Below are 17648 nucleotides of genomic sequence, written 5' to 3'. Positions count from 1 at the left end.
TGCACATACACATATATACACCACACATATTCACAGTCACATACACAAACACACATGTGTATACAATTAATAATATATTCTTAAAGTCATTCTGTTGGTTAAGAAAATATTTCCTGAACACCTGTTGCTGAGTTTTAAAGACTGTCCTCATGCCATTTGATTTGCTTAGACCTTAGATAACAAGTTACACTAAAAGTACTATATCCATCAACTCTGAAAATGCTGTATGTTTATGTATGGAGACCAGTTAATCAATGTAGTTATTTTTGATGTTTTAGATATTGGCAAAACACTTGAATGATGGTAAAATCAATCAGCTTCCTCTTTTCCTTGGAGAGCCTGCTATGGTAAGTATTAGGTGTTTTCCAGGCTAATATTCTTGTATTTATTGATGTCATCAGCACTTCTCTAAAATGAAAATAATTTTGGCTTGTGGTTTGCTCAAGAAAAACACTTCTGAACCATTCCTGTGCTGTCTCAGCTTCAGCCACCGATCAGCTGATGTTTGCCAAGCTGTCACTCCTTAAATGTCTTTTTTAAAGGCCTGATGATTTAGGTGTCCTGTCCCTAAGCAAAATTTGAATTTGTTTTTTACATGTATTTGTGCTGTAGAACGGACATGTATTTGTGCCTTGTTAAATGCAACAGTTAGGCTGGGAGTACAGGCTCACGCCTGTAATCCCAGCACTTTGGGAGGCCAAGGCGGGCAGATCGCAAGGTCAGGAGTTCAAGACCAGTCTGGCCAATATGTTGAAACCCTGTGTCTACTAAAAATGCAAAAATTAGCTGGGTGCGGTGGCGGGCACCTATAGTCCCAGCTACTCAGAAGACTGAGGCAAGGAGAATGGCTTGAACCCAGGAGGCGGAGGTTACAGTGAGCTAAGATCGCGCCACTGCACTCTAGCTTGAGTAACAGAGCGAGACTCCATCTCAAAAAAAAGCAACAGTCAAATGTGAGTAATAAGATTGAATATTGGATGAAAAGAGAATGATGAATTGTTTAAGGCCATCTATCCTTTTTTTAATATTTTATGAAGATTTTTCAGTGACTAATTTGGACTACAATAGGTGTTTGACATCCATTCCTTCTAACAGGCCACCTAGGATCATGCTCGTGTTCTGTGACTTTAGACTCTGTGCTCTGTGGACATCCATTTCTGCCATCAAAAAATAAGACGATTGAACTAGTTTAATGTTCTTTCCACCTTGAGTCTCTGTGACGCTTCTGACCATTGGCAGTTTGCCAAGGGCAGCAGTTTTCTGACCTCCTTTCCCTATAACCTGTGGGAGAGGCCCTGGACTTGTGTCGTAAGAAGCAATAGGCTTTCGAAGGTGAAAGAGCAGATGAGAAAGTGCAGGGGCTATACTCACACAAGCAAGAGCCATGATTTCTTTTATTGCCTTGGAAAAGCTCATTTGCAGATGTTCACACTCCGTTCCCTTCCTTGGAGGAAGGTAAAAACAAGAAAGACTGGAATTTGATGAGACTCCAGTACCACCTGGGCAGCTCTGTCTTCCCCACAGCCTCTCCAGCGCCCTGGTCTGTCCTGTGGGTGTAGGAGAATAGCTCTCCCCAGCAGGGTCCCACCCAGGGCTTCAGAGGACTTGATGGATGCACTCTTTCCTTCTGTTAGCAACACCAAGCATGGCTTTCTGCTGTGGATACTAACAAAATATTTTCTCTGTTTAATTTCTGAAAGGAATTTCTCTGGGATTTCCTGAACCATCAGGAGGGTCCCCGCATAAGAGATCATTTAAGCCACGGGGAGATCAACTTACATGAATTTTCAAAAGAAACAACTAATCAGTTGCTTGCATTTTCTGTTGTGCTGTTACTCAGATTCGTTGATGAAGGTCTGCTATCAGTTTTTAAGGTAATTTATAGGGAAGAAAATCATTAATTAGATTAACTCATTCAGCTATGAAAGAATATAGTTTATTTTTCAAATGTAATTAACTATTAATCTTTTAATATATCTGAGTTACCGTATTCTCCCATCAGAGAAAAAAGTGATTGGATTACATGTATGTTCATATTCTGTATCACAGATCAATCAATATTAATTTCAGCTAAAATAATTTAACTTGTTTCTTAAAAACACATTTGCTTTTGTATGTAACAGCAGCTAAGTATGGAAAATGAAAAAACAAATTATAAAACAGGATTAGCCAAATATTAGGAAATTTTTACAGATGTTTGCTAAATCGATGGGGTTGGATATTTGCATCATCAATAAACTAATTCTTTTATTATTTCAAAGTAAATAATTTAGGTTAGAACATTTGTTATTGATATTTAAGTCTTTTTTTCAGATTATACATGTGACAGTTATTTTAAAAAGTTTTTAAATGTTCAAACAAAAATTACTGGAAATAGAAAAATTAATGTGAAAAGTAACAGCCCTCAGGAATTCCATCTCCCAGAAATAACTACTGTTAATAATTAGGTAGTGTTGCTACCACATTTTTGCTATGACTGTACCAAAGTGAGTTCGTAGGAAGGTATATTATGTTTTATAGCTAGCATTTTTCATTAGCAGTGTGTTTTTGGCATCTTTGTTCTGCCTTATTCTTTTTGTCAGCTGTTTGATATTCCATTTTATCAATATGCTATTATTTACCTAAGCAGTCCTTCATTGATGAATGAGTTGTAATATTCCCTGATGTAGAAAATTCGTAATTATTATGCTGAAATGAACATCTTTGTTCATTTGGGCACTTATGTGAATACTCTTAGAAAGTAAAGTTCTAAGACAAAAGATATCAGTAAAGTTTTTTTTTTTTATTCTTTTATTTTATTTATTTATTTTTTATGAGACAGGGTCTCGCTCTGTCACTCAGGCTGGAGTGGCAGTAGTGCAGTCATGACTCATGACCCATGGCAGGCTCGACCTCCTGGGCTCAAGCCATCCTCTTAACCTCAGCCTCCTGAGTAGCTGGGACCACAGGCGTGAGCCATCATATCCAGCCAAGATTATGTTTTTATTTTCATTTCTTTTTTGTGTTTACTAGATGTTTATAATTCTCTCATTAATTGCCTATTAATGTATTTTCTCCATTTATTTCAGTTTTATTTTTCCCATTAGTTCATTAGCCTTCTTTGTGTACATATTGCTTTGTTATTTGTTCATAGGTTTTGATTATTTTTTCTCTTTGGCTTCACATTTGCAGTCATTCTGAAAAGAATCTTTGCTTTTCAAAATTAAAAATATATGTATACATTTTCTCTGGTACTTCTATTTTTTCTTTTTTCTTTTTTCTTTGTTTGTTTTTCAAGACGAAGTCTTGCTCTATCACCCAGGCTGGAGTGCAGTAGCGTGATCTCAGCTCACTGCAGCCTCTGCCTCCCGGGTTCAAGCAGTTCTCTGCTTCAGCCTCCCGAGTAGCTGGGATGACAGGTGCCCGCCACCACTCCTGGCTAATTTTTTTGTATTTTTAGTAGAGGCGGGGTTTCATCATGTTGGCCAGACCGGTCTTGAACTCCAGACCTTGTGATCCACCCGCCTTGGCCTCCCAAAGTGCTGGGATTACAGGCATGAGCCACCGCGCCCTACCTATTTTTTCTTTATTTTCCATTTACATCTTTTGATCCAACTGGAATTTATTTCATCTTAAGAGTAAGGTATAGAGTCTAGCTTTACTTTAAAAAAAATTAATAGTTATTATTCTGTGTAAACTTGGACAAACATAAAACCCAAAAAACAAGTAAGAATGAGCACCTCATGGATTGAGTTAGGGATAATTGACATTTTTCACAATGTTGAAGCTTATTCAGGGACACAGTGTCTCCCCATCTTGATTCCTCAAGTCCTCCCGTCTACGCGGCACCTCCAGCCTCCCAGGTGGCTGCTCAGGCTGGAAGCCTCAGATTCCTCTCCTCTCTTCATACTCAGTCCTTGGAACAGGTCTTAGAAATATGTTCCACAGTCCGGGCGCGGTGGCTTACGCCTGTAATCCCAGCACTTTGGGAGGCCGAGGCGGGCAGATCACCTGAGGTCAGAAGTTCGAGACCAGCCTGGCCAACATGGTGAAACCCTGTCTATACCAAAAATACAAAAATTAGCTGGGCGTGGTGGCAGGCGCCTGTAGTCCTGAGAATAGCTTGAACACGGAAAGTAGATGTTGTAGTGAGCCGAGATTGTGCCACTGCACTCCAGCCTGAATGACATAACAAGATTCCGTCTCAGAAAAATAAAAAAAGAGAAAAAACAAAAAAGAAATATGTTCCACATCTGCTACTCCCTGTCCCCCCGTGCCACCACCTGGCCATACCGCCTTGGCCCCTTCCTGGAATGACGCAGGCACTGACTGGTCTGCCCACCGACTTCTGTGAACCCTTCACTTCGTCGTAACACAGCAGCCAGACTGATCCTTTTCCCAACATGTCATCCTCTCCTCAGAAGCCCTCAGGTGGATTCACATCTTGAAACAGAAGCCAGGTGCTCTGCCGTGGCACAGATACAGCGCTCTGTAGTGGGATACATACGCTGCTCTGCAGTGGCACACATGCTGCGTGTGTGTCTGCCCTTCGGGGACGTCACCCATGCAGGCACATGCGTGTGCCTCCTGTGTTCCGCCTACACTCCCTGGTCCACTCCAGGCTCTCACACATCTGAGTGAAGGGAAGGCCAGCACATTTCTTCTGTAGTTAACATCTAGCTACTTGAGTTGTTTGTTTTGTGCTGTTAAGAATTGTAGGTAGTGGGCCGGGTGCAGTGGCTCACACCTGTAATCCCAGCACTTTGGGAGGCCGAGGCAGGTGGATCACCTGAGGTGAGGAGTTTGAGACCAGCGTGGCCAAACATGATGAAACCCCGTCTCTAATAAAAATACAAAAAAATTAGCCGGGCATGGTGGTGGGTGCCTGTAATCCCAGCTACTCAGGAGGCTGAGGCTGGAGAATTGCTTGAACCTGGGAGGCAAAGGTTGCAGTGAGTGGAGATCACACCAGTGCACTCCAGCCTGGGTAAAAAGAGTAAGACTCTGTCTCCAAAAAAAAGAAAAAAGAAAAAAGAATTGTAGGTAGTTACAGATTTTTTAATTTGTCAACTGTCAATTCACTGACTTTGTTTCTCATAGGTTTTAGTTGACTGACTTGGATTTTTAAGTTATGTGATTATATCAACTTCAAATAGTGTAATTTTTATGCTTTTAAAAATATGTATATGCTTAGCAATTAAATGATTATGTGATCTTTTTTTAGTTGTATTGATTTTTAGTGTTTAAGTAACTGTTCCCTAGTTAAATTTCCAATTGTTTGGAATCTTTTTTTTCTCATTCATCTCCAGTTTTGTGCACAGAGGGTGGGTGTGGCATTTGTGATCTGTTATTGTTAATGGCCTCCATTTAAAATCATTTTATTGGCTGTGATTTGCCTGCCATGTCAAACCTATTTTAATGAAGCCTTTGCTTTTCTAGCTGCATGGAATTATTTGAAGAAAGACAATGAGAAATGGGGACTCTAAGTGGCCTACAGTTCAATAGAAGAAAGCTAAGAGCCTACCCAAATACAATAGTAACCACTGTTTTCTCTAAACTAGGAAAAAGCAGCAGTAGAATTGTTGGTTAGTCTTGCAGAAGGCTATAGTTCTCGCTGCCATCCAGTTTTTCAGCTTAAAAAACAGGTATGCTGAATGCAGGGTGCTGGGAGGGGTGTGTACGTCCCTGAAACCGCTTGTCTTTTGCAGAGATGCTGAAAGGGTGCAGTTTGCCTGCTGAGTCAGAATTTGAGTTGGGCAGATGCAGCTTTCTAGCCAGCGTGGTGCTTGCTGTGGCCCTGGCCTGGTTGCTCAGTCTTCTGAGCCTCAAGTTCCGTGTCTAGCAGTTGAAAGTAATGCAGTGCTGGTGGCACTGAAGTTTTAAAGTGTTTAATGGATGAGCACTGGGAAGTGTTTTTGCTGAATCCCCGGCAGGCTTTTATTGCTGTCGGCAGTAACACAGAGCTAGGAGCAGTTTTTATTTGTCAGTGGTGAGTAACGTCAGTTTTTCTTCTCCTATACGGACTAGCTTTTGTTAACTTACTGAAACAAACAATTTTTTAAGCATTTCTGCCAGGAAGTTCCAATTTGGCAATCAGTGAAGGTGCTTTATTCTACATACGGGAGGATACAAGGTTAGTGCAAGGGGATGAAAGAGACAGTCCCCAAGGATATAAGCCTCGTGACAGCTGTGCAGGTAAAAATTCATAAATGAGATTACCTCTAAAAGGAAGCTGTGAAATTCAACACACAGTGAGTCAGGAGAGATTTGCAAAGGCACTTTAAAGAAAAGGTGCCTTGAGAAGTCGGAGGCCTCCTTGAGAATGCCTTAAGGAAAATACTATCAGAAGGGGATTGTCAGCAGTGAAGTTGGGGAAACAGCCTCCTGGAGGTGTGGCTTGGAGGCAGAGCATCGGGCTGCACTGGTCGGATGCCGTTCCCCGTTGGCGCTGCCGACCAGCTTTACCAGTAGGGATTGCCGTGCTTTCCAAGCACAAGCCCTTAGGAAGGTAGAGGTGGGCAGGTAGGGAGGAGGGAAGATTTAGGAAGGAAGAGGAGCTTTAAGAAGGCAGCCTTTGTCTTCCAACCAGAGCTGCTGAGGCTCCAGACCATCCTCTCCCGTGCCCCACGGTGGCTATTTTGGGTCCTTACCACTTCCTGTCCCCCTCCCGGCATCTCACAGGTATTCAGGCAGCTTTGCATCCTGGGCTTCGGTTATTCCTGCTGTTGAGACCACTCACACTCTGTGGTGTCAGCAGCCACCGTTTGACTTGCTCATATGCTGGTGGGTTAGAAATGGGGAGCATCTGCCGAGGGCTCTGTCCCGTGGCCTGGCCTGGGTGTAGACGGCTGTGGTCCCCCAGGGCTTCGTGGGTGTTGCGTCTGAGAAGACTGGAAGTTGGCCAGAGGCCTCATGGGGGTCCTGCAGGGACAGTCTCAAGGTGACAGCGGCTGCACCCCGAGCGCAGCCTGAACTGGAGAGGCACCTGTGCCTCTGACATGGCTTTGGGTAATGCGCAGCATCTTCACACCTGCTGTGTTCTGTTGGCTCCAGGCCAGTCGCCAGAGCTCGTGCAGATTTGGTGGGGTCCTCCCTCTCAATGGCAGGTGTTGGAAGAACCTGCGGACATGGTCGTAGCCACCCCAGACGCTCACTCCCTACCAATCCCCTGGTAGTTTCCCCAGCCTTCCCCCATCTGCATGTACTGAAGAACTGACACCCACTGTCTGGTTTTAAAATGTTTAGAATTTGTAATAATCTTATAGATACGTATTTTCTAGAGAGTGATGTAACATCCATAACAATCTAAAAACAGATTTTCTAGGAAGTTACCATTAAATCTACAAAAGCAATAAAACATGTCATCGCAGGTGCTGAGCTGTGAGGAGAGTATCAGGGTTTGGGCTCTGCTGCCTTTCCCCGAAGAACTCACTTGGGAAGCAGTCAGGTACGTGGCATCCTGGGGCCTGGCTGACCTCGAGCTTGTCTGGTACTGTTAGTTTCAGCAGCATTTCTTCTTTAGCGAGGCTGTTGGAAGATAAAAGGGGAAGGAGGAATTTCTGGGCCTTGGTGGCTGTGAGGAGCTGCAAGTGATGCTGAATGCGATCTTCCAGCTGGCCTGGGGCCCTGGTGGAGACTGAACATGGAACGAGAGGCAGGTTTTGTGGGTAGACAATGGCGTCCATGAGAACTACTGAGTAGACAGGAGGAAAGATGAGTCTGAAGCTCAGGAGAGAAGTGGGGATGGAGGCATGCATTCTGGAATCGTAGACAACAGCAGACATACTTGTTCAGCAGGACGAATATGCAGGTGGTTCATCATCTCGTCATCATTGGACTTTGCTTTTGGCATAGGGCATCATTTCTTTCTCCACTGTCTCGTGATGGTGGCTTTTTACATTTTATATTTGGGGAAACTAAGATTCACAGTCAGGTTGCTGCCCAGTGAACCATTAAACATTATTGTGCATGGGCACTAATGTGGGCATTTCAATTATCACGTACCTTTAAATATTTTCTATTTTTCAGATTAGAAGATAATTCTGAAACAAATGCCTGCCACTCTTTAATTACAAAAATGACGGATGAGCTGTATCACCATATGCCTGAGAATCATTGTGTTTTAAAGGACTTGGATCATCTTCCTACTGAGACGTAAGTTCCAGGACATCCTGACAACTGTTGAAACATTGATTCTGCGGATTAGCATAGCAAGCTTAGACATTTTCTGTGTTTTAAATTTTATAAACTTGGTAGTAGTCTTAGAATGCCACTGTAACTGCTCCAAGAGGAATTATGAGATCAGTTTTGACAATCTCTGTGCAAGCTTGGCACATCTGATGAGGCTGTGAATGTCACATTCTGTTTGCCACAATTCAGTGTATTTAGTTAACACTTGCCGCATGTCACAGTTGTCCCTGCAGACCCACCAGTGATACGCCGCTAGCCCTGGCTCCCAGAAAGCCGCAGCCTTGCAGGTGCAGAAGGAGAGTGAGGTACAGGTGAGGATCACAATACCTGCTCCAAGTCTGGCTCTGTTTGCAGGTGGCCCCAGCTGCTCCGTGAGCTCTGCCGCACACCCGTTCCTACCCTGTTCTGCCCCAGGATTGTGCTGGAAGTGCTGGTTGTGCTCCGAAGCATCGGCAAGCAGTGCTACCGCGTGTCTGGCCAGGTCACCGTTGCCGCGGAACTGAGACACAGGCAGTGGGTGGAGAGGACGCTGCGGTCTCGCCAGCGGCAGAACTACCTGCGTATGTGGAGTAGGTGTGCGCTCACTTTCCTGTTTTGGAGGGCACCGTGGGGCAGGAAGTTGTCCCAGATGCAGTTCCAGTCCCCACTGAAGACACACACAGTAGGCCCCTCACTGAACCCGTCGACAGGTGCTGATATACTTGGAGTTCACAACTGATAGTGTGAACCCAACGTATCGGAGACAGGTCTCAATTCGTTTAGAAAGTTTACTTTCCCAGGGTTAAGGACGTGCTGTGACAGCCTCAGGAGGTCCTGCCGGCATGTGCCCCAGGTACTGGGGGCGCAGCTTGCTTTTATCCATTTTTATCCATTTTAAGGAGACAGAAGACATCAGTCAGTAGGTGTAAGGTGTCCTTGGTTCCATCTGGAAAGGCGGGAAAACACAAAGTGGGGGCCTTCCAGGTTCTAGGTGGACAAGAGACGAAGGATTGCCTTGTTTTGAGTCTTTGATGAGCCTTTCGGTGAATACACAGTTGACTTGGGAGTAGGGGTAGAGGAATAGTCACTTACACCTTCGTGTGGCTCAGTGAAGCTGCATTTTACACAGGGCAGAGGAAGCAATCATATAGGTGTTTGTCTCAGGTGAGCTGAGGGATGACGCCCTGTCCCACGCCTGGGAAGATCAGCTGGCAGCTGCATTGCCAGGGTCAAATTTGGCAGAAGTCTTTCCGGGTAGAGATCTCGAGGCCCACGAGGCATTTCCTTGTGGACAAACTTTGAGGGAGGTCTGTATGTAGCTTTTTTCTTTTGTAGCCACCTTATTTAGGAATAAAATGGGAGGCAGGTTTGCCTGAGGCAGTTCCCAGCTTGACTTTTCCCTTTGGCTTAGTGAGTTTGGGGTCCTGAGATTTATTTTCCTCACATGATGGAAACAAAAGTTAAGTTCCCACAGCATGTTTCTGGTCATAAAAATATTACTAAACTTCTAAAGAAAAACCCAAAACACTTACAGTGTTAAACATTGAGGTACATATAAGCTCTATGGACATTTAAGAAAGATGAATAAAAACAAGTGAGAACTACTCAGTGTTTGGCGAGGCAGTGAGTGACGGCAGTCCGGCAGTCCAGTGGTGGTGAAATGAGGCAATAAATATTTGCAGAGCGAGACCTCCCCAGGCCCGCCCCCTTCCCCTCACCTGTAGCTCCAGCAACAGCAGGAACAAACGTGTGGGTCACTGAGCACTTTTGTACCTGGCACGCACTGTCGAGCACTTGTATGATGATGGTAGACTTTACAAGTTCTTACAATTTGTATTCATTCATTCATTCATTCATTTTCCAACCTGCTTATTCCAGTTCAGAGTTGTGGGTGGCTGGAGCCTATCCCGGCAGCTCTGGGTATAAGGCAGGACCCACCCTGGACAGGACGCAGATCTGTCGCAGGGCCAGTCACACATCCACCCTCACTCTGGGACCATGGAGATGCGCCAGTTCACCTAATGTGCACAGCTCGGGGATGTGGGAGGAAACTGGGGGACGGGAGAAAACCCAGGCAGAACGTGCTTCTCCACACAGACCGTGGCCCTCGCGGGATATCGATTTCTTTTCTCACTGATGTTGTGACAAAACAGTGTTGAATGAAATGATGTTATCTGAGGACTGTGAGGACTCCCCATGCTGATTATCATAGAAAGTTATAGTACATACTGTTTTAAATAGTGTTTATAATTTGGCCATATGGAAATGTGGGTTCTATCTACCTAAATGAATATTTGGATTTAAAGTATAACAGCAGATTAACTTGTTTTGGATTTAAAATATAACAGCAGATTAACTTAATAGCAGATTAACAGCATTATGGTTTCTTCACTTACAGTGTATATTTTAGAATGTGCTACATCCTTAAGAAATGACCATTTTGGATACATTTCTAGAACTTTTAGGTTGAGTGGTATCTGTGTTTTTAAAGCTTTAAATAGATATCGCTGGATTCCCCTCCAGAAAGGTGCTACTCAATTTACACTCTTACCAGCAGTTTATAAGACAAGCTCATTCTCTTATTACCACTCTCCGAAACCAGAATATTTTTAAATGTCTCGACTAGTTTCATGGGAAAAATAAGATCTTACTTTAGTTGGGATTTCTTTAATCTGGTGGCATTGAGCCTGCTTTCGTATTGAGGCCATTTGTTTTCCTCTGGTGAGAGTTCCTCCCTAGATGTCAGAGGGCAGGGAGCAGGGGGGCTGCTGGGGGCAGACTGGGCCTGCCTGGTGCCCCGTGAGCGTACAGAGCCCCTGACAGCCCTGACATAGACCGTCAGATGTCTGAGAGTCTCAGATGATGACTGAGAGCAAGGAATGCGGACGTGCAGGATGGGCCCTCCCGCCAGCCACGGGCCTGGGGGCTGGAAGCAGGCATTGGGCTCTGAGGATTAGGAAAATTATTTTTTGAGAAGCTGGAACTTAAGGATGTTGATTAGGTGAAACATCTTTTTCCTGATGAAGGTGGAAAGTACCAGCGTTCCTCACGTTTGAATTTACTTTCATCTGATTTTAGTATCAGACTACTGTCCCCTGTGCTCAGCCTGATCCTGTTACTCATTACGCTGGAGCTGGTCAATGTTCATGCTGTTTGTGGGAAGAATGCGCATGAGTATCAGCAGTACCTAAAGTGAGTATGTTCCACTTCTCTGTAGTCGCATTGCATCGTGGGCCAGACTGAGGCTGAGCCTGTAGGAGTGAGATTGGGGCAGCGTAAGGGCCACCATCTCCTTGGTGGCCCCACCGCCGTCTCAGGCAAGGGTCTGACATCTGGCCTGCAAGAAGAACTCCCACATCCAAATGTCTCAAAACCACGTTTTGTTTGTTTGTTTGTTTGTTTTTTGGAGATAGAGTCTTGTTCTGTTGCCCAGGCTGGAGTGCAGTGGCATAATCACGGCTCACTGCAGCACCGACCTCCCAGGCTCAGGTGATTCCCCCACCTCAGCCTCCTGAGTAGCTGGGACCACAGCCATGCCACCATACCTGGCTAATTTTTAAATGATTTTGTAGAGGTGAGGTCTCACTGTGTTGCCCTTCAGTGATCACCTTGGCCTCCCAAAGTGCTGGGATTAGAGGTGTAAAAGCCACTGTGCCCAGCCAAAAACCAAATTCGCATATGTAACTAATAGTTTCAAATTCGGGAAGTTCGCTTTTAAGACCATCCCGATCTGGGAGTCTGAAGTAGTGTGACACTTGTGTGACCCACTTGACATCCAGAGATTCCAAACCAAGGAGGCTTCCGGGCAGTGGTGACACAAGCTGTCATCGGGGCTTGAGTGCAGCTCCAGCTCCAGCCTCCCTTGGCTGCCAGGAAGTTCTGGATATCTTGTTGGTTTTAAGCCAATGCTTTGCAGGTGCCAGGCACCTCAGTACACGTTTAAATGAATGTGAAAATACAACTGGGGTGTCTTGTGGAAAGAAGCATAGACTCCTGTTGAGAGTGAGGGGAGCAAACGTGCAGACTGTTAGCAGCTGAGGACTCCAGCTCAGTGTGCCCCATGCTTGGCACTGCTGGCATTGTGGGGCTGGTGCAGGACTGCCCTGCTCATTGTAGGATGCTCAGCAGCCCTGCCTCCACCCACAACATACCAGTGGCACCCCTACCCTCCGTATGGCAGTCGAAAGTGCCCTAGACATTGCCAGATGTCCCCTGGGGGACAATCACCCAGTAGAGAACCCTCCTTTAGACAAAGTGTTCTGTGGCTTTTCATTATATTATCCTTTTAGCTTCTCTTTAAGTTTGAATATTTTCAAGATAAAATGTTGATGAAAGCTACCTGGCAATCGTGGAAAAAGTAAAGATGACATTTATTGTCATCAGTCAGAGTGACCCCGCTGTTAACATTTTGACAAATATCTTAAGTAAAATCTCTTGAACAACAACAGCTGTCTCAGTGGCACGTGTCACCTCTGAGTCAGCCCCTCCATCATGGGGGATGGAAGCTGGATGTGTGAGGAGGGGGAGGGCACGCTGCCCAAGAGGCTCCTGACAGGGCTAAAAGGCCTGCTTGTCATTGCAGCCGACCCCTGAACAACGCAGGTTTGCACTGCCCAGGTCCACTTATCCAGGGAGCTTTTTCAGTAAATACAGTTGGTTCTCTGTATCAGCAGGCTCTGCGTTCCATGCACACACAGACTGAAATTGCAGTAGTCTTGTTTGCAAATAACAATGTGGGAAAAAAAACAAAACACAAAAATCTCATGGTGAAACCCGCATGTTCAGGGGGCTGATTTTTCACGCTGGACTTGAGTATGCTTGGATTTTGGTATCCAATGGATGACTGTGTATTGTGTATTTATTTTGTGTTGTGTGTTTATTATGTGTTATGTGTCAGTTTGGTGCAGAGGACCCTTAAGTTCCTTCCTGGAATGACGGCCGTCATGTCCGGGCTGGAGAAGAATGTCTGAAAAGGTGCTTGTGTTGAAGCCTGTCCAAGTGTCCAGTAGCATTTACATTTCAGTATTTTTCTCTTTCCTCTAATTTGTATTCTCTTATTTTTGTTTTATATGGATTTATTTTTCTTGAATCCTCAGACATAAATTAAGTGCAGTTTAGGAATAATTCCAAGAATGAAGAGAAGACATTTAATTCATTGTTTCATTTTATAATGGAATGGATAAAGAAATTAATTTTTTTTTTACAGGTTTGTAAAGTCGATCTTGCAGTACACTGAGAACCTGGTGGCTTACACCAGTTACGAAAAGAACAAGTGGAATGAAACTATCAATCTTACACATACAGCTTTGTTGAAAATTTGGACTTTTAGTGAGAAGAAACAAATGTTAATACATTTAGCCAAGAAATCCACAAGTAAAGTACTCATGAAAACCTATAAGTCAGGACGCCTTTCATTTTAACAGATTTTAACAGCGTGCAAATTGAAAACCCAAAGGTAGGGTGGAGTTGAGGGTCTGCTTGACCAGGGTCCAGGTTCTGTTTCTCTGCAGTGTTCTGATTTACCCTTTCCGAGTGGTCAGTGTGAGTCTTAGTCTGGCTTCCTTTGTGGTAACCAATGGCTGCTGTAGTTTTTGGTTCCATCTCTCCATAACACACTGTCCAGAGGAAGAAGGGAGAGCTGCTTTCACCCAACTGTTACTCAGAAATGTGTAGTTTCATTGTTACTGGCCACATGCCTACTCTTGAGAACGATTGCTGTGGCTGGGACCTCCCCCTGCATTCACCGGCCAGGCCTCGGACTGGAGACTTTGACTCCCGGACCAGCCATCAGGGCAGGGAGGGTGAGGCCCTGGGACTGAGGAGAGGACTGATAAATTTAAGCTTCCCAGGTCAGTGCTGGAGACCAGCTCCTGAAAGGGGAGGTGGGCAGGCATGGGTGCTGGACAGCAGGCCTCCTGGCCAGCGTTTGGCAAAACTAGCAGAAGCCCTTCCCTGTTTTTAGATGTGGGGGTTTCACATCCCAGGGTCTGGGAGAGCTGGGGGAAAGGAGATTAGGGAGGCCGCTATTCACAGGCCCTGCTTGACGAACCCAAGTCTCTGACTTGAGGGTTCCTGTAGCCTCTGCAGCTCTCGAGGGTGCCTGAGAGCCCCCACTGTCTGACTTGGCAGCTGCAAAGCTGGGGCTCTCCGGAAGCCTCTGGGCGGCCACCCTGATCTCATGTCTGCTTGGGCATGGGCCACCCTGCCCCACCCTCTGTGAATCACTGCTTCTCTTTTTCTACCTTCCAAACCTTGACAGGGTGCAGCTGGCAGCCGTCAGAGGACTGACATTCTGAGGCTGCTTCAGCTGAGGAGACCTGGGGGCCATGGGTGGCAGCAGAGCTGGACACATGCTATTTGTCCTCTGCCAGCTCAGCTCCTGCCCCTTTTAAACAACACCTCTGGGGAAGCGTGATGCTTCTGGCTAATGTGATACAACTCTCTCTTGTGCAACTGAAAATGGTTCCTCCTCTTCCCAAAAGTGGAGACACAAAGCACAAATCCCATGTGTCAGTATTCCCACTCGGGGACTCTTCTTTTATAGCGCCGTCACATCTTTCTCTGATGCACGTGCCTGTAGGGTGGCTATAGGGTTGACCATCATGCTAATGGTGGTGCTGGGATGGGAAGAGGGAAAGAAAGAACTGACTCGTAGAGTTAGCTTGTAGATACCGGTGTATCTAACCAAAGCAGTGAGGAGACCACACACCGCACAGAGCTGCTGCGTGCCCTGTTTTTGCAATCTGATGATCTGGCAGAAGTTTGTGTTTGAAAATTCCTTTCTGCCACTGTTCCATGTTCCTTTCCTTTGCTTCTCTGGGTTGTGATTTTTCATCTGCGGAGTGAACCCAGACCTCATTCTTGAAAGGTCTTTCCCGTTAGAAATCTTTCTCGTTTTGGGTAGCTGTAGGTTTCCATTGACTTATCGCTGGACTTAGGAATACTAAGAGGTTCCCTAGAGAATCCTCTAAATTCCAGACCCTCCTCCCAGCCCCCCAATCTGGTGGGAGCTATATTTCCCCAGGACAGTCGAGAACAGTCCCCTCGCCATAGCAGTAAACTCTTCTGACTCATTGGCACAAGGCATCCAGTGCGGCTGGGTGGCAGCCTCTGCCTGCAGGGCAGTGGGCACCTCGTGTCCGTCTGTGGAAGCATCCGAGGAATGAAGACACCCAAACCAGCAGAGTCCAGAATTGTGAGCGGAGAATCCACAACCTTGCTGGTGGTGCAGGGGCGTAAGGAGAGGAGCCATTCCCGCTCCACGTGTGCCTCCACCCGTGTTTTCTGACCATGGGAGAACCCATACCACTTGTTGACTGATGGCGTGGAGTGCAGGGCACGTCTTGGGCAACCCAGCAGCTCTCGAGGGGGGCCTTGTCACAGCCAGCACTGCCTGGTGCTTGGGAGGCTCCCCGAGGTAGTGGGGTGTGCGCCGGGATCACGACTGTCACAGGCCTCACTGCTGAGCTCTGCTGTCAGACGGGTCTCCTGGAAGCAGTACTGGAAGCAACCCGTGCAGCAGATGAGGCTTCTGTGAGCCAGGTGCAGTGGCCAAGAGGTGTCTCTGTCCCTCCCAGAACACTTGTCTGATGGACTTGGGGGCTGGCTCTTCTTTCCAGTTGAGTTTTTCATACTAGGAATTGTGTTGGTCTCTCCCATTAGCAGATTTATACATTTAGCAGTGGACCTTACTTAGCCAGACTAGCCTTGCAGTGAGGACACCCATGTGGTTGAAGCCATTGACAACATCCTTCACTGCCTCCACGGCCACTTTGTTGATGAGAACATTGAGCAAGCCTGGGTGGCTGGAGAGAAAGGCTAACATGCATGAGGCAGCCATCGTGCCACCTGCCTACTGAGAGCGTGGGCCCCCTTCCCCGCTGTTCTTTAGGGCCACTCAAATGGGTTAGAACGTTGCCAACTTTCACCTTCAAGTGGTGTCAGCTGTCAGCATCTTTTGCAGAATTCAAATCCAACTTTTAATTCGGGTGAGTGGTCCTAGGGAAGTCCCCTTGGGGCCAACAGGTGCATGGTGAGGGTTGCTGTCCATGCAGCTGTGGGCTCGAAGAGCGCCGGAACCACTTGCTTGTGTATCTTGTGCTCCAGAACATGCCAGAGCCTAACTTGTGTGTGTGTGCATGTGCGTGCATGTGCATGCAAGCTTGTGTGTGTGTGCACACCTATATACCTATTAAATACATACATCTTGCCTGAATGTAATGATGACATGCTCCCGCAGTTGACTCACTTGGTGACGTGACAGGTCAGAAAACGCAGTCTTTGGTAGTCCACCCAAGTTCCAACTAGCTGTCACTAGCTGTGCCATGGTGAAGTATAGATGTTCAGTGTCCATCAGGGCCTAGAGGACAAGCTGAGAGCTGGTTCTCAGAAGAGCAATTATCTGCAGAGGAGGGTGTGGTTTTGTCCCAGAACCCTAGGGGTCTGTGCTCTGGGCCTGTCTGTGACTCTGCCATGCGTCATGGGATCTAATTGCCACTGTGACCCAACGGGGAGACCAACTTTTACATCTACCTGCTCTGGAGGCTTTGCTCTTTCTAGGCTCATGTGGAACTGGCAGTTTGTAGGTTAATTGGAAAGTGAGCAGAGTAGTGTGTGGCCTGGTGGATGTTGCTTGCAGAGCTCCAGAGAGACTCAGAGTGCCTGCCTGTCTCTAGTGCCAGTGGACATGGGCACAGCACCCTGTCCTCCCCCTCACAGAGTGCATCCATACCTTCCTAGATCACGGGCCCCGGAAACTTCAAAGCAGCAGCCCTGTGCATTCTTACGAGAATTACATCCCAGCCCAGGTGGTCATAATTTCACCAAAACAGTGGGGTGTCTTGTTTCCTGTCCACATCACTAATGCGATGGGCCATGGTGGCGTCCTGTGGAATGGCAAGACAGCCGGCAGCCCTGAGCTCTAGCTTGCATGGAGGAAGTGGAGAGGTAGCACAGCCCTGATGCACTCCCACCAAGGCTGCTGCTGTCCCTGCCAGATGAGAACAAGACAGCTTCTGGACATGAGATTGCAGGAGACAAAACCTCGACCCGTATCAGTAGGTACAGAGAAAAATCACCTGCCAGATCAGTGGCTGCAGACCAGAGTTCTGGGACTATATTGATTTGTTCCAATAAAGAGACCACATCTGAAGTAGCAGATGCTGAGGCTCCTGGGCCGGGGTCTTGAGTCCCTGGGAGGCTCCGCTGTCTTGAGCGGCGGCTCTGTTTCCTGCAGGTGCGTGGGCAGCCATGCTGCTGGGCTACCTCACCTTCCCTTGGTATTCTTTCCCCAGTTGCCCACCCTGCTTCTGATGGGCACTTCCTTGGTCAGCTGCAGTATATGTCCATTCAGGTTACAGTCACATCATACATGGCTGCAATTTGTTGTTTTTTCTTAAACAGTGTTACATGTCTCTGCTCACAATGAAGTAACTTAGAGTTTAACCCTTAAGAGGAAAATGTCCTCTGTTCTCACCTTCCTGAGGGATCCCACCACATTG

At 46.4% G+C, this 17648-nt stretch overlaps 1 protein-coding gene across 4 annotated transcripts in view; it reads left to right on the top strand.

Moving 5' to 3' along the window:
* ERMARD (ER membrane-associated RNA degradation) overlaps positions 1-13603 on the top strand; it is a 30776-nt gene extending 17173 nt beyond the window's left edge. For 2 of the 4 annotated variants that reach the window (XM_011934920.1, XM_011934917.1), the window contains 8 exons: positions 279-347; positions 1701-1874; positions 5541-5624; positions 7350-7426; positions 8008-8133; positions 8524-8742; positions 11227-11340; positions 13355-13603. In XM_011934920.1, the coding sequence (XP_011790310.1) occupies positions 279-347; positions 1701-1874; positions 5541-5624; positions 7350-7426; positions 8008-8133; positions 8524-8742; positions 11227-11340; positions 13355-13568 (1077 nt within the window). In that variant the 3' untranslated portion in view covers positions 13569-13603. Of the gene's footprint in view, positions 1-278; positions 348-1700; positions 1875-5540; positions 5625-7349; positions 7427-8007; positions 8134-8402; positions 8481-8523; positions 8743-11226; positions 11341-13354 lie in introns of all 4 variants that reach the window. The other 2 variants (XM_011934918.1, XM_011934919.1) reach the window with 2 other exon arrangements.
* Positions 13604-17648: the final 4045 nt, after the last annotated feature.

The sequence above is a fragment of the Colobus angolensis genome, unplaced genomic scaffold, assembly GCF_000951035.1.
Source record: "Colobus angolensis palliatus isolate OR3802 unplaced genomic scaffold, Cang.pa_1.0 Scaffold14, whole genome shotgun sequence".
Taxonomy (NCBI): Eukaryota; Metazoa; Chordata; class Mammalia; order Primates; family Cercopithecidae; genus Colobus; species Colobus angolensis.
This window is presented reverse-complemented; position numbering and strand designations above follow the sequence as displayed.